This window comes from Nanorana parkeri, unplaced genomic scaffold, assembly GCF_000935625.1.
Source record: "Nanorana parkeri isolate BGI_ZX_2015 unplaced genomic scaffold, ASM93562v1 scaffold711, whole genome shotgun sequence".
NCBI classification, from domain to species: domain Eukaryota; kingdom Metazoa; phylum Chordata; class Amphibia; order Anura; family Dicroglossidae; genus Nanorana; species Nanorana parkeri.
In genome coordinates this window covers 68853-84534 of record NW_017306979.1, presented here as the reverse complement: position 1 = coordinate 84534, position 15682 = coordinate 68853, and the positions used below count along the sequence as shown (strand labels likewise).

General features: G+C 41.8%; 1 protein-coding gene across 1 annotated transcript in view; it reads right to left on the bottom strand.

Moving 5' to 3' along the window:
• Positions 1–9: 9 nt before the first annotated feature.
• Positions 10–15682, bottom strand: part of EP300 (E1A binding protein p300) — an 80475-nt gene continuing 64802 nt past the window's right edge. Inside the window, exons 23-30 of the mRNA XM_018563930.1 lie at positions 14475–14621; positions 14276–14389; positions 9765–9930; positions 8901–9068; positions 4765–4926; positions 3931–4212; positions 1186–2718; positions 10–1014 (exon numbers count right to left, since the gene is read on the bottom strand). Coding sequence (XP_018419432.1) covers positions 391–1014; positions 1186–2718; positions 3931–4212; positions 4765–4926; positions 8901–9068; positions 9765–9930; positions 14276–14389; positions 14475–14621 — 3196 coding nt within the window. The 3' untranslated portion in view covers positions 10–390. The remainder of the gene's footprint in view (positions 1015–1185; positions 2719–3930; positions 4213–4764; positions 4927–8900; positions 9069–9764; positions 9931–14275; positions 14390–14474; positions 14622–15682) is intronic.

Below are 15682 nucleotides of genomic sequence, written 5' to 3'. Positions count from 1 at the left end.
GAAAAATGAAAATGTATTTTAGAAAAGAAAAAAAAAAAAAAAAAAAAAAGAAGAAGAGGTCATGAGGCTGGCCCAGCCACTGAAAATATATTCTCTTTGCAATAATTATAATAACAAAAACAGGAATATTAATATATGCCCCTCCCCACGCTCTGCAGGTCTTTATACATCAGAGAGTCTTTCAATAATACAAAAAAATTATACATATATATTCTAAAAAAATATTTACAAATCCTAAATTTCCACTCATCCTCCCAAATTCTCAGTAAAGAAACAGCTGTCCTTTTGTATAAAAAGTCAGTATAAGAAGAAAATAAACTTTTTCCTAGATTTGCTATAGTCTTTATGACCAAGTAAAGAAGAATCATATTTGACTACTTTTATACTGCTTTAGTGGATGTCTAGTGTACTCTGTGGAAGGCTGGAATTAAGGTCTGAGTTATCTGCACTTAAACCCAAGTCAGATATTCCCCCTCCATGAAGACCAGATAAGTGAGACAACATGGATGTGCGATCTGGGCTCCCATAATGCCCTTGATCCACAGGGTTCCCCTGCCCAACTACTATGCTTGTATGAGGAGAGTTTGCCTGCGGAGAAACATTGTGGGGAGAGGGCTGAGGTTGCATACACGGTGATGGACTAGAATGAGGTGGCTGGGATCGGGGGGAGGACACTGGCTGAGGAGAGCGCACTTGGTTGCTTAATGAAGGCGGGAGCTGCTGGCCCTGCAAATGGGGAGATTGGGCTGGACCTGGCAACATATGTTGCTGTGGACTCATGAGGTTCTGTTGTGCTGGAGATCCCATTTGTTGGTGTAGAATTCGCTGATTAAAAGTCTGCATGCTGTTAGTATCATTTACCATTCCCTGTGGTACTTGGCTTAACTGTCCAATACTAGCTTGTTGCATTTGCATATGATGTTGAATGCGCTGCTGTTGTGTATACCCGCTCATGACTTGGTGTTGCTGAAACTGGTTGTGATTCATCATTCCAATACCAGATCCCTGCTGTTGTTGCTGCTGTTGATGCTGCTGCTGTTGCTGCTGTTGATGTTGCTGCTGCTGATGTTGCTGCTGCTGATGTTGCTGCTGCTGATGTTGCTGCTGCTGATGTTGCTGCTGTTGATGTTGCTGCTGTTGATGTTGCTGCTGTTGATGTTGCTGCTGTTGATGCTGCTGTTGCTGCTGCATCATTTGCTGGCGCCTGATTAGAAGCTCACGAAACTGGGGGGAAATTCCAGCATGGTTCATATTCATTGGTTGGCCCTGTGAATTCAACCCTGCTATGGCCTGTTGAGATGAGGGAGACTGAATAGTCTGTGGCTGTGGAGCCTGAGGCTGCTGTGGCATTGTCCGTTGTCCTACAGCCTGCATCGGGCTCACACTTTGAATGCTTGCATTGGGGTGCATGACATGGGGTAGACTTCCTTGGGAGGGCATCCCAGGCATATTGCCAGCACTCTGTAAACCCTGGGTGCTGGCATACTTAGCCGCCCTTTGCTTTATAAAAGCAGCTAATAGCTGTGGATTGGAGTGCAGTATATTAAGTACCTGCTGCTGCTGCATTGGGGAACTAGGGGACCGCAATGTACGGAGCAGTGCAGCTTGTGGCAAGGAACTTTGCTTTCCCTGGCCTGTTCCAGGAATCTGTCCCATACCAGCCTGCGGATTAATATTCATTTGCTGTCCTTGCTGTACAGACATTACAGGTGGTCTCTGCATGGTAGGTTGCATGATTTGTGATCTACTCTGTACACGTGCTAGTTGTTGGGGCATTGAAGGCTGGTGTGGCTGCGCCATTCCTGTAGGTCCCATTCCTGTAGGTCTCATCCCCGAGTCCATTAGAATTGGTCCTCGTAGTCCTTGTGTGTTTATCCCTGTAGACTGCATGGCATTCATTGGCTGCATTTGGTGAGCGTTTGACATTTGGGGTGGGAAAGGTTGTGACTTTGCCATTTGTCTTTGAGTCTCTGCTGCCCTTTGAATCTTCATAGCCATCTCCACAGCCGCTGGAGGGGGACCCGAAGGCTGAACTGATCCTGCCTGGGATGATGGTGGTGTTACTTGGGCTGCTGGATTGCCCTGTGACATACAGCTGGAGGGAAGAGCATGCTGCATACCATAAGATGGCATGTTATTACAAGGAAGTGGTTGAGGCTGTGACTGTGATTGAGGAGTATGTGATATGGGGGGCTGCTGTCCTGTTGGTGTTGTTGGACCAGCTGAATTTGGGGAAGGAAGACTTTGCTGAACACCTACTACCCCTGTTCTTTGCATGCTTGCCATACGTCTGCGCAACATTTGTGCCTGTTGAAGCCTGTGCTGCAACTGCTGCTGCCGAAGCTTGTGTTTTATGTTGAGACAGAAGGGCACAGGACATTTGTTCTCCTGGCAGTGTTTGGCGTGGTAGCAACAAAGTGCTATAAGTTGCTTGCATATTGGGCATCCTCCATTTGTCTTGCGTTTACAGCCCTTTGTATGCTGTACTACTCTCTTCATCTTCTGGCATGATGGCAGTGAGCAGTTTGCATTGCGACACTGGCAAGCATGAACCAGGGACTGGATACAGCGTTGAATACTTAACCTACGAGAATCTCCAGGACTTTGTGTTGCTGCTGCCTGCTGATTGCTACTCTCATCATCCAAGCCAAGGCCAAGTTTTTCCATTTTGTGCTCATGGGTTTTTGTACTATAACATGTGATGCACAAATCATAATCCTAAACAGAGAGAGAAATGTAGGCATTAGAACACAAAAGCCCCAATACTGAGAAAATAGAACTATAAACACAATTTTGATGTACAAGACGTTTTCACTTGTATTACTGTTAATCATGTTAATATTTGGGAAATAAAATTCGAAGAATGAACACAACCCCCATTATCTAAATAATGGATATATTTTAACCACTTGCCGGCCGCTCATTTACAGATTACACAGCTACCGCAGGATGGACAGTGGAGCACGTAATAACCGGCAGCGGCAGGTGGGCGGCAACCTCTTCCCAACGGGTGGACGTACATGTACGTGATTTTTTTCTGCGCGTGTAGAATCCCGGTGTGTATATGACAGCCAGTATCGGCTGTTATATACAAGCTTTTCGACGGCTCTAAAGCCGGCTGATCGCTTGTATGACAACAGCATGCAGCCCCCCCTGCACCGCCGCAGATTATGCCGGGCTTTGCTGGCACCCCTGCGGGTCCAGGACCGGCACAGCGGATGTGTACTCTGTAAATGGAGGAGAGATCAACATCCTCTCTCTCTGTATTACATCACTCCCGCCTTTAGCTGTCATTTATCTGGCTGCTATAGCCAGAGAAGAAGAAGCTGGTGAAGCAGATCTCTGCTTCATCAGCTTCTTTGGGGGTCCTAGCAACCCTGATGTCTCCATAAAGAGGACCTGTCATTGTGTATTGACTATCACATAGGGGGCTTGTTAGTCCCCATGTGATAACTTTATTGCGAAGTTTAAAAAAAAAAAAATTAAAAGTCTCACATTTAAAAAAACAAAACAAAAAAAACCACACATATATAAATATAAATACGCATCGGGTGCACCTACGTGTGAAAACAATGATTACGCCACAAATGTGGGAGTGTCAGCAATTTAAAAGCTTGACATGTTTTGTGTCTTATTTACCCGGTGACCCCGTCTTTTATGTTTTACCAAAAATGTGGGTACTGATAAATATTTTATAACATAACGAAGGGAAAACATTATAGGAGTAAAAAATAAAAAACCCGCAGTGGTGATTAAATACCACCAAAAGAAAGCTCTATCTGTCCCCAAAAATGGTATAAAACTAATTTCAGTACAGGGTCGCATGACGGAATAAATGTCAAAGTACCGCAGAGCATGATTCGGAAAAATGACCTGGACAGGAAGGGGGGTTAACACCCAGGTCAGCAAGTAGTTAATGGATATATTTACCTCACACACTGTGCAGTGCCATCGTGTCTCTACATGGTGTTTGCACTCATTACAAGTGTAGACAAATCGGTCCTGGCTTTGGGTATGAAGTTCCACCAGCATGCACATAGTAGACCATTTAGCTCTACGCATAGAGGAGAATTCCAAGTGTTTGTCCCTTGCAAGAGTTAGAAAGGCATCACGTCCATCCATTAGGTCACAAGGAATTAAGGGATCTGGTTCTACAACAGGGGGCAGGGAGTTGGCAGCAGGCCCAGCAATTAACCGGATAACAAAAAAGACCTGAAAACAGAAAAGTATTTAGACTGTTAAGAAACTTTATAGTATTAATGAACATTAGTTTAGTTACTTTATATTTTGTCATCCTTTGTTGTTTATCAAAGCTGCTAATCTCTTACAACCTCTTTTCAGACACTTCCTGTCTACACACATTTTTTAGGGTGAAAGTCCTGATGGGGATAATAGGGGAATATGCATTCTTAACATGTGTTGTGTTGGCATGGCCATTTGTATCCACTGGAAAATCATGTAACAGGGTGTCAATGCAGGCGAACTAAGCAGAAAATGGATAAAGTATTGATATCATATATATTAAAAAAAAGTGTTTAAACCAGAACCTTAAGGGCAGGATAACCAGGTATTGTTTTAATTAATACTGCAGATTTACAAACACTGAAAAGTGACTTTTGAAATTACTTCCAACTTGTAATCAGTGATTTAAAAAAAAAATGTAAGCAACTAAATGATCTAATCTCACAATGTCTCTGTACTGCTAGCTTTGTACATTCACCTCCATCGTTCTAACTTCTATACATTGCCTTAGAAACCACTCACCTCTTTGTGTTTTTCCATTGTGGCATACAGCTTTTGTGACAAGTCATTGGAAACATTAGGCATGCCAGGTTTCTTCTTGTTCCCTCTGCTCAGACTGCTTTTGTTTTTGCTTGTCTTTTTGTTGTTCTTTTTCTTTGCATTCTTGCTATCACCTTTTCCAACCTGTCAAGCATACATCAATGGGGAGGAGAAATCAAAAAATTACCAAGAGCCAAGACAAAAAAAAAATGCATTCTATAATAATTCCTATGGCTTTAACCACTTCCAGCGGGTACACGTAAATGTACGTCCTTCGCTGGAAGTGGTTATACCAAGAACACGGCTGCTGCTACCATTTTAAACAGCAGGCGATTGCTGTTTAAATACAAGCGATCTGGCGTCTGATCACTGGACCCGGAAGTGATGTGCATTACATCACTTCCGGTGTCACTGGGCACATTGTCAGGCTTCTAGAGCCAGAAGAAGCTGATGAAGCAGATCTCTGCTTCATCAGCTTCTTTGGGGTCTCTAGGTGACATTAGGGGTCTGATGTCTCCATAAAGAGTACCTGTCACCTTATACTTGTCAGCCTCCTATGCAATAGCAATAAAGTTGAGTGTAAAGAAATAAAAAAAAATGTAAAAAGTAAAGTAACATAAAAAAAGCAAAACAATTATTTTAAAGCCCCCCGCACGCAAACACACGTCGGATGCGCCTACGTGTAAAACCAAAAATTGTGCCACACGTTACATATCATCGCGAGCGTCGGAGTGAGAACAAGAATTCTAGGCCCATTAATCACTGTTGGCACTAAACTGATGAGCCGTAAAAGCGTTTAAAGTGTCGCCTATGGTAAATTTTGGTTAACGCAGTTTTCTGCGGTTTCATAGACAAATGCAATTTGAAGGCTCAACATGTTTGGTATTTATTTACCTGGGGTGACCCCGCCTCCTATATTTTACCAACAAATTGGGTATTATATTCTGTTTCTGTGCACTAAATTTCATTTGTGTATTTTATCCAAAAAATACTTGTTTGATAAACATTTACGCAAATACTGTGCAAAATACAAAATTGCAACTAGCATCTTTTTATTCTACAGGGCCTCTGCTTTCAGAAAATATTCAATTGTTTGGGGGTCTAAAGCTGTGGTTAAAAACAGCCTTAGTTTTCGTAAACATGAAAGCTACCTTTAATAGAAACAGAAATTGAGGTTTTTGACAGAGTGTCTCCGGTTAACTAAAGTCTCTTGTAAAAGTATTCAGACCATTCACTGATCTTTTTTTTTTGCTTAAATCCTACACTAAACCTTTTTTCTCTTATTCATAACACAAATCACTGAACATTCTACTGCGTTTGGCAGGAGAAAAAAATGTAACAAAAATATAGCCACTCTGCATATCAGGAGGAGATAAACGGTAGGCTGGAATCATGATGTAGCTATTCAATTACAGTAGAGACTGTTTTACACTTTTGTAGAGAGATCTTTATAATAAACCTGCAACAACTGAAACTTACAATATACAAAAAGAAACGCAGAACACTGCTTTCTAAATGCATCTTGGGAAAATGTTATAACACAAAGTGATTAGCATTTATTGTGGTAATGTAGAGGTGCAGCGATGTTGTACAGTTTATTTGTGTACATTTTCATGACTTGCATTGCTGGCTTTTTAATTTTTTTAATGAACATTTTAGTAGGCTCGAGTCCTACAAATTGAAAAAAATGTTCTCCACAGAAAACTTAGTTGGACACTGGGGTCGGGTTTTAAAGCAGCTGCCCCCCTCCCTGTGAGTTATTGTCACAAGATCACTAGGGATGCAGCTATACCGTTTTTTCGGTATCGAGTACCGATATTATTTTCTGGTACTCGCCGGTACCGAATATACCATTAAGGAAGCCGGGCGGCGTGTATAGCGGTCTTAGACATCCCTACTCCTTCTGTGAGCCTTTCTCCCCGATACTTAGCGTTGAAAGTTTAATGCTTACACCTTTTGTCCTCCTCAGAGTGGCTGTTCTTAGCTTATGGACCTGTTTTACCAATAATCCCTTTGGGATCTGTTTTGAGGCTGGAAAACCTTCCAGTGTTCCCTTTGTTGACGATTCTTGTTGTTGATCTATTATCCCAGTTCAATTAGTTATATTACTACACCTGTTGGTGGTTGCATTGGCTCACAGCTTCTGCTGGTGAGCACTTGCTACCGGACAATCAATGAGAACACTAAGCTCTCCAGCGCTAGCTTCTTCCTACCATGCAGGAGATGAAGCACACCCAAATGCACAAATCTTCATCCCCAGAATGAAGACTGCAGAATGGAGAGTCTCAAAAGTACAAATGATGCCACTAAGGCAAACTGTGCGGTTAAGAGTAACATACTCAACGTTGTCCAGGTTAGGAACCAGGTCACTGAACCTCTCATAGGTAGAATACCCAAACCTGCCTGTAGGTAAAAGGTCCTGGAGCACTAAAAAGATGTCCAACAAAGATCAGGCCAAGGAACCTGCTTACAAAAGGGCCCCATAAAGAAGCAAGCACCGAACTGGTCCAGGGAAAGAGTCTAATTTGAGACAAGAGGACAACCATAAGACAGGAGGTCTCTATGATGAGGGTGAAGGATTTAACCCATAGACCCTAAATGACTGAGGATGCATGTCATGGACCACAAGAACCATGGGGACTGCCTGCATGTCTCGCCTCAGTTCCAGACACCAAAGGGAAGACAAAGGCAGGCCAAAGGGCAACAAGAGCAGGTAGAAGCGAGGAGCGCAAGCCCCCCACACCCCACTAGCCCTTAAACCGGAAAGACTTGGCAGTGCTGTGACCATTAGAGAAGGTTCTAACCCAGAGGGTGCAGAGTGCATACCAACACTAGACATCTATGAGGTTCCAAAGAGAGTTGGGCACTTGGAGAGAATTCTGATTATCAGAGTTCAGAAAAACAAACTTAAGGAAGGTACCCTAAATGTCCCACAAAAGGGCTGCCAAGAAAAGGCACTAGGGGACAGATAAAAGGTCCATTGCTATTAACAACTACAAGTAAAAAGTCTGAGGGAGCAGTGGAAACTGCTCCCAACTAACTCCGAAGCTCCCTCTAGTCAGAGGGATACTGAGGATCAGCATTATCCAGACTTACAGAATTTCCCTGAGGAGGGGAGGGAATGCCTTTGTAGGAATAAGGGAATAACTTTCAAGGGTAAGTGCTTAATAAAAAAGATATTTGTGGGAAGCAGTGACTGAAAGTTACTGCTCTCTGCAGGTAGGAGACAGTGGGCAATTAGGATTACATGATTGACGGGCCCTCGCTACATAGAGCAGGCATGTGACAGCTGCAATGTCCCTACTGGCTTTCTGTACATAGAGCCGGCGTGTGACAGCTGCAAAGTCCCACGCCAGCTCAAAGTATTGGGAAGAATATACTTTACTCTCCCAATAGTCCTTTAATACTTGACACATCCTGGATCGCAGCAGCAGGGGGAGACAGAGTATGCTATGTATGCCCTGTGCACTTGCATGACATTTTAGGAGCTTACATAGCATGCCCAAGGAACGGGAGCAGTTAAAAAGTGATGAAGTGCATCTACATAAAGACTACTACTCTAGCAGCAATGCATCAGCTAGACTCCTGTGGGGTTTTTTTTTTTTTTTAACACACTTTCAATACATAGCATGAACAATACTTGGGGCTCAGTGCTAAAAACTGGGAAGTATTGGTGTGACCATTATAATTTAATCATTTTTTTAATCAGATATAAATACTCATAGCAGAGAAAGTGATGCTGCTGTTTGTGTGCATGATAGTCCTGTACTTGCTGTTTATACCATGATGTTGGGAAATAAATTTGGTTGCGGATGCAACATAAACAAAGAGATGAACAACTGTGAAAATCCAGAGAATAGGCTTGGTTTAATGCTTTGATGAAAAAGGTATGTATTTCTGTAAACTCTATAGACAACTAGGGGCATGTTTAAAAATTGAGTGGTCAGGTTTTTCTTTTTGGTAAACATGGTAAAGTAGTACAGTGAGCGCATCCTATTGGTCTTTGATCATCAAGCACAGGGTATAGTAGACAATTTTAATGTCTATTTCAGATAATATTAAGAACAGAGTATGTAATTTATTGAATCTAAAAATCGAATGCAGGAACAAAAAATCACCTCAACACTTTCATCAAGGACAGTATTTTCTTCTCTCTTTCTTTCTTCCTCCTCTTGTTCTAATTCTTTGATGCTCTCCTCCAATACATTTGGCCAGAAATCGCCTTCAAAGTAGGGCAACTCCTTGGCACTAGTAAGCCTGTCTTCTGTTGCCTGTTTGAAGATGTCCTGAAAATAAAAACAAAGTGTATCACAAACAATTACTTTTTCCATTTAAATGCTAGTTTCACCTTTTTTTTAATTTTATTTCAGTGCTGCTCATTTCCTTTAAGCCTCATTCAGTTACTGTCTGTCTACATGCACTCTCTGCAACATCTACTATACATCATTGTTGTGAACTGCTTTGCTGACAGTGACATTGGTGGATTATGCCTGAGCAATGTGTGTCAGTACAGCTGCCTATAGTCTCCAATAGTGGCATGTGTGACAAAGCATAAGTACAACTGGGAGACAGTTTTTACCCTATAAAAAGACGTGCTCAACAAAGCCCTTCACGATCGGATCAACTGGTATTTAAAGAAACGCTGTATAATTATAAAAACTGAAAACAACTTTTGCAATTACATTAAAATGCTAACACTTTAGTGATGGAATTATATTATGTATGAAATTATGCAAGATTCAATTTACAAATTGAACTTGTAAAGGTTGTAGATAGTTACTTTGCTGACTGTTAAAAATCCTCTAATACTTTCCTAGGCAAAATGTTTCATCCTAATTGGAATTGACATCACTGTCTGCGAAGAATTTTAAAAGTCATAACATCAGGGTTATAAAAAAATGTATTTCAAATGTTTTATAAAGTGATAAGACAGAATAAAACATGGAGGTTTTAAGCACACAGAAAACACAAATCATAGTTACTTTGTAGTCATGAACGATGCGCTCCGACACAGATTTGTCCAACATTTTCTTATACCATTCCTGTAAACGTTTGGGCTTTGGAATTTTCTGATCGGGAGGATGACAATGGAAAATGTAGTCATCTCCTTCACTAGGAGGACAAGCCCAGATATGTCCAGTTGTGTACCTGTGTAGAGATGTCAAAAAATCTTGCCATTTAATTAAACAAATATAGCAAACATGAAAATGTTACAAATGTAACTTATGTTAACAAGGTTATGTCAGAAAAGAGAAAAAAAAATGTTTGAAAAGATTGCTTTGATGACTGTCCGATTACCTAGCCACCACTTTTTTTTTTTTTTTACTGCGGCATGCTCCACATGTAGTTCACGCAAATCCATCATTTACAATAACGTATCAACCTTTTTAAACTCTATCCTATACCTAATTAAAACTAATTTTGGCCTGACATTTTTACAGATTGAAAGGGCTCCTGCTTGCCACTACGGTTTTGGAGAATACCCTAATGTCAGAAGAACATTTATGTGGCTGTCTTTGAGGTATCAACCAACTATTATGTACCCCTTTGTCAAACTTTGGCTCTGTGGGATAAAATGAACATGGACTGGGGTGGAGCAATTGTTTATAAGTATTCGACTAATAGCAAACAATTTAATCACCAAACAGGGGGTGTTTATACTCTCCTGGAAATCATTTTTTATTTCAACAGAAAGTAAACAGTTTTTTTCCCCCCCAGAGGGTTATTTTTTCCCTTTAGTTAGTAAAAAAGTGGTTAATACCGCAAAAGTAAAGCTCAGTCTAAAAAATTATATAAAATTAATTTGGGTACAGTGTTGCATGACTAAGATGACATGACCTGACACTTGCATGAGTATATGGCAAACTATTACAGAACTGATTGAAAAATGATCTAGTAAGGAAGGGGGGAGTAACATGCTTGTATTGAGGTGGTTAAGGAATACAGGATTCAGAGACAAATGGGATATTATAATGCAGCCGTGCAAATTTGGGAAACAGCTGTAGAAAAGACCAAGAAGCACTCACAGATCAAAAAGAGTGCACCTTGACAGGAAATGGTGGAATTCACACCCTAAGACTATAAGCTTGAATGGTGATTTGTCCGAGCCACCTAAAAATGGTGGAATGAGGAATTGCTTGTCTCCCCTTTGTGGGCACTATCAGGGATGACAAATCAGTCTTTCAGACGGAAGCAATGGCTGTGAGGTAGACACACAAGAGCACAAACTAAGTCTAAACAATAAAGGAAAATCTCCTGCTGATGCACTGGGGCTGGACAGAGAAACATAGGCATAATGTTCTGCTTGAGATAAAAAGCTGACGCTACCTTGCAAAGGACAGAGACTCTAGGCCCTAATTTCACATTGTCCTTGTGTAATGCCAGAAAAGGTTCTCTACAGGCAAAGCATCCAGTTCAGACACATGCCTTAGGGAGGTGATGGCAACAAGGAGCGAGCGAGAGTAGTAAAAGGAATTATCCCCAATAGGTTCAAAAGGCCATTTTTTGAAGAGCCAAAAGAACCAGATTTTTTAAATCTAATTGATCCACAGGTAGGCACACAGGGGGAGCCACACGGGACACTGTACAAATAATTTGATCAAAGAATAGAAGGCTAACAGTCTTTGGAAAAGTATCGCAAGCACAGACCCTTGAAAGTACTCAGGGCAACGTGATTAAAGCCTCATTGTAAAGAAAGTCAGGATACTTTCTACAGATTATTTTCTGGGATGAAAAATGAATTCCTCGTACCAAACAAATTATGCCTTCCATGTGCAGTGGTAAATTTGGAACTGTGAAAAGGTTGGAACAAAACCCCTGAAATCTTTCCAATACAGCAACTAGGGTGATAACCCCTTGGGTAAGAAAACTCACAAGGGTTACATGGAGGTCTGATAATCTGACCACAGGAAGATTCGGAGGCGGTTGGGAGTGGAACTCTAGTTTGTGGGGCTCCTTTTCGTACTGATGTGGACTTGTCTGCAGGTCTGAGGAATTTAGAAGCCCAGGGTTTGCAGTGACACTGGGCTACTGGCTTGGGTTTGGCCTTAGAGGCTGAAGCCAGGATGTAAAGGAAACTCTTCTTAGCCTTAGAGAAGGGGAGGGGATGATTTTTTCCCAGTTTGAGGCCTAGGCTTCTTCTGCTAAGGTAACTGACTACTATTACCCCTCTTACATCCTTGATAAAGGTGTCCCTTGAAGGGCATGGATAATAAATGCTACATAAATGCCTGCTCCACAGCCCAACATTTCTACCAAAAGGTTAATGGATAGGAGAATACGGGAAAGCAGACAGAAGGCATCCACTAACCCACCTACACAGTAGTGCAGAGCTGTTGGCATGAATGCCAATTAGTCCACAAATAAAGGATCCGTGTGGAGTAGCTCTGGATCCGTTTCCATGAGTTTAGTCTATTACCCTAATGTTTGAAAGACTTGCATTACAGCAACAGGAGGTTGCAAGGCAGGTTCTGCTTGTGAAAACAAGGCTTTGAAAATCTCTAAACATTTGTCTGGGGCATGATCTCCAGCAAGGATAGTCAAACATCAGGCACTGGAAGAATGACAGCCATAGACATGACAGAGGCAAATGAATGATGGAATTTGCAGTTTTAGTACAGCTGGAGGGCTGAGGTTTAGCTACCACTGCTCAACAGGAATGGTCAGTGCTTTGTTAAAATGGACACTGTCAGATGAACTGTGGGAAGTGCCCACTTCTTGATAAAGGCCTCCTCAAACAAGTATTGAATTGGAAAATGTGGGTGCAAGGGAAGAGTGTGTGCATCGGAAATGTTTTGGTAGGGCCTTTAAGGGATTCAAGACTGGTAGCCACACTGGTGAAGTTTACACGCTGCTCCTCCATCTTTAGGTTGGCACACACCACATCAATGAGGGTCAAAATGCTCTTAGAGTTATAGAGGCTGCCTGCGACTCCTCGGGGCCAATATTATCCTGTAAGGATTTGTGAGACTCTTCATTATATACAGTTTCTGAAACCAAATGTGCAGAGTCAGCAATTAAAACCAGATAAAATTGCAATTTGGTCCACGAAAGCCTTCATAACTGCAGTGAAATCCTCTCAGATTAAATTTATGGAAAGTGCCACACCCAACAGAGCAAAGATCTTTGAAAGTGAATAACTTCACCTAGAGAAGTCGGGGTGGCTTATTGTAAAGTTCTTTTACGGTTTGTTAGGAATATGAAAGTAGTGTAATGTCCTTATTCTGAGCACATGTGCACTTTGAATACAAGGCAGCAGTTAAAGCAAACAAACAGAATTCTCTCACAAACCTGGATGCAGAATTGTCTTGGGGTAAACATGCAGCTGGTGTGGGGAGTTATTTAACCACTTCAAGACCAGGTGTTTAGACCCCCTTCCTGGCCAGGCCATTTTTCAGTATTCAGCGCTGCGGTACTTTGATTGACGTTTATTGCGTCATGCAACGCTGTACTGAAATTAATTGTATACCATTTTTTGGGGACAGATAGAGCTTTCTTTTGGTGGTATTTAATTTTATTGAAAATGTTGGGAAAAAAATGTTTTTTCCATTATATTAGGAAACAATGATTAATACCCATATTTTTGTTAAAATATAAAAGTCAGGGTCACGTCGGGTAGATAGACACCAAACAAGTCATGCTTTAAAATTGCGCGCTCCCGCGAAATCGCAAAAAACTATCATACCCAAAATTGGTCAGAGGCGACGCTTTAAAAAGCTTTTACAGCTCATCAGTTTAGTGTTATCGGAACTATTGCTCTCATTCCGACGTTCGCGACGATATGTAACATGTGCGGCGTAATGGGCAAAATCGTCGTTTTCTGCTTCATCAGCTTCTCTCCAGCAACTGAAGCTGGAGAGTGACACGAGAATGCGGAAGTGATGTAATATACAGGAGAGGGGACCTCCCTCTGATCCCCTGTGACAGAGGCAGTATGCTGGTCCCGGGCTCGCACCGACACAGCGGAGCCTGGGACCAACGTGACAGCGGGAGGGGGCGCACATCCCGGGACCTCATACAAGCGATCCGCCGGCTCTATAGCCGGTGGATCGCTTGTATATTAACGGGCATCGCTGCCTGTTTTCAAATGTCGGCATTTCCCACTCGCGCACCCAGCGGCGTGCGCGAGGGGGCGTGGCTGAGCGGACGTCTAAAGACGCCCGCTCAGATCTAGAGAGCTCCTGGCCAGCCGTTTTTTTACAACGCCGGCGGGGAAGTGGTTAAAGCGTATTTAAACTCAAATAAAAATGTATTGTATTGCAGGTTCCCAATCCCAGATGTTGTGGGAGCATTAGTTTTTTTAAAAAGTTTCTTTACATTTCCACCTAATCAGTCCAGTAACACACATCTTGTCTTAGGATGGCTATGCTCACTCAAACAGACTGCTGTGTTTATGCTATACACAGACTGCATCACATATATTTTTTTTTTATTTTGCCCATAGTTCCACTTTAAGTTGTACAGTTGCTTTATGCTACAAAAACAAATCACTTACCCAAGTTTCTTAACATATTCAAGATATCCAATTAAAAGCTCATGGTAGACAGCTGTCCTTAAGCACTTTGGTTGAAAAAAGTGAACACTATCCAGGTAAGAGATGTATACACGCCTAGGTAATGGGAACAATAGGATATAGTCATATGCAATTCAGAACAATTATGTGAAATTTGGATTATTATAAATAGTATACCTACCTCTGGTTGGGTGGTGGGCAATCAGACCCATACTCTTGTACATGCATGCCAAAAAAGCACAACTCAACCCCATCTACCTCTTCAAAAGCAAAAAGGGCCTTTGTACGGTAAGGGAAAGACTCTGCCATTTCTCCTGTATCCACAAACCTGAAACCAACAAGGAAAATGTTTTTTCAACAAAATGTAATCTTGTTTTTGTGAGCGCAACAAATATAAAACTGGAATGCAGTAATCAGTGGCACAAATAGTAACTTCTACATTTTATGAAAAAAAAAAACAAAAAAAACACCCAGTGGTGTGGAAATTTGAAAAAACCCCAAAAAACCCCCACTTGTCCAGGGACTAAAGCGGGGGCCCAATCTATTTGTCATGATACAAAAAAAAGTTTTTTTAAGACATGTCGCCTGTGGTTCACTGCTATGCAGTTTTTCTGCAAAAAAAAAAAAGGGTAAATAAAAAACACAGGACTATTTTCCTAAACCGATTTAAAGGTTTACAATGTACATTAAGCGACAAAACTTTTTTATTTTTGATTTAACAGTAACATCTGTTTCTTGGAGTAGAGTGCAGGACACAGGCAGATAAGGATTGAACATTGGCTAGAGCTTTGAGGAGCTTCATAAAACCCCTCTCCCAAGAACCCTCAGTTTTGTTTAGCAAGCTATGGAAGACACAGCAGGGATGAATCTGTGGTCTGTACTGTACTCCAAGAACCAATTTAACTGATAAGCAAATAATCCCATTTTCTTGATCTTACAGTATAGCACACAGGCAGTTTCAGAGACGACTGGCACGTGCAAAAGCAACACAACTGAGGTGTGCAATGCAGCAAACAACCTCAAACAGACCCATGAAACAAAAAGGTGATACCCCAACTCAAACAACAGTCTGTAGAAACTTACAGCCAAAACAAACAATCAGAAGAGGCTAAAACATCCACCTGGTAAAATTTGATAAACATGGGAACAGAAGACCAGGTGGCGGCCTCACAAATCTGCAAAGCAGTTGCCCGATGCCGAAAAGCCCAAGAGGCACTGACCAATCTAACCAAAAGCAGAGCCTTACCTTTAGTAGAAAAGGCATGACTATGTCTAATCCCCCAACAGATGGTGGAATGAGACCCAGGTAGTCCCCTGATGGAGCCTCCAGGAAGGACACAAAAAACCACCAGGGGGGAAGAGAGCAGATTGGAAGGCATAAATGGATGA